Here is a 1203-nt window from a genome sequence, read left to right on the forward strand (position 1 = left end):
CAGCAACCTGGGCTGTGCCACGATCAGCCAGGATCTGAAGGGCAAGATTGCGCTTATCCAGCGCGGCACTTGCACGTTCAACGAGAAGGTGTCCATGCCCAGGCTGCGGGTGCTACTGGTGTGGTCATCTATAACAATGTTGCTGGTGCCATTTCCCCGTCGGTTACCGATACAACAGTGACAATTCCTGTTGTTGGTATCTCGCTGTCAGATGGCCAGTACATCGTCTCCGCGCTCACTGCAGGGGGTGTCTCAGTCAGGGCTCAGAAGGGTGATATTGTAACCGTCCCCAGCGAGACCGGTGGCCAAATGTCCAGCTTCAATGGGCCGTCAGCGGAGCTCGACATTGCCCCACGCATCTCCGCACCAGGTGGCAACATTTACTCGACGGCGCTAACATGGATCAAAGTCAGGAACGTCGATGGCCACGCCGTACACGTCTGGAACCGTCGCGCTGCTGAAGCAGGCGTTCCCAAATACAGTGTCGCCGAAATTCACCGCGTCTGATCAACTCGGCCAAACCACGTGCTGACGCCAAGACAGGCAAGAATATTCACCCGTTCTGGAGCGGCGGTGGTCTGGTCAATATCTACGATGCCATCACAACCCGTGCACAAGTGTCTGCCGGTGATTGCCCTGAATGACACCAAACTCGGATATCTAGACGGAGGGATTTAGCTCCTCGCAGAGTGTCCGCTGGCCGTCCGCACCATCGACCTTAAGAATCTGGACAAGAAGAAGTCGGCACGCGTCTCGTTCTCAAACTCGGTGGCCGACTCCCTCTCCAACTGGAACGCAGATGGTTCTTTTGCTGTCAACGCGTGTCTGGCCTGCTGATGCTTCTGGATCCCAAGGGCCCACGACGCTTCCGCAGGTATATGTGCCTGACCTCCAATACTACGACATCCTTGAACCTGGAGAGAAGCGCAGTGTGGACGTGTTTCATCATCGCTCCATACGGTCTTAAAGAGTCTGACCGCTGGTTCTACGGTGGGTTCCTGAACTTCACCATGACTTGGTCCGGCGAAAAGAATACTGCAAGAGCTTCACTGTCCCGTACACCGGATTCAACGGAAACTACCGCCAGCTGGATGTCTTGTCCCAGCCTTCGGAGGGTTTGCCGATCCTGACTGATACCAAGGGAATCCCCATTGAAGGCACCAAGTTCAGCGTCACTGACACTACCCCTGCTGTAGTGAACTT

General features: G+C 55.4%; 1 protein-coding gene across 1 annotated transcript; it reads left to right on the forward strand.

Annotated features, from left to right (window-relative positions):
• Positions 1-61: 61 nt before the first annotated feature.
• DL89DRAFT_263230 (uncharacterized protein) lies at positions 62-507 on the forward strand (the record flags this gene model as incomplete). The annotated part of the gene is made up of 1 exon (XM_040885887.1): positions 62-507. A coding segment is annotated over one exon (446 nt), but the record flags the coding sequence as incomplete, so codon positions are not given.
• Positions 508-1203: the final 696 nt, after the last annotated feature.

The sequence above is a fragment of the Linderina pennispora genome (genome assembly GCF_002104995.1).
Source record: "Linderina pennispora strain ATCC 12442 chromosome Unknown DL89scaffold_170, whole genome shotgun sequence".
Lineage (NCBI taxonomy): Eukaryota > Fungi > Kickxellomycota > Kickxellomycetes > Kickxellales > Kickxellaceae > Linderina > Linderina pennispora.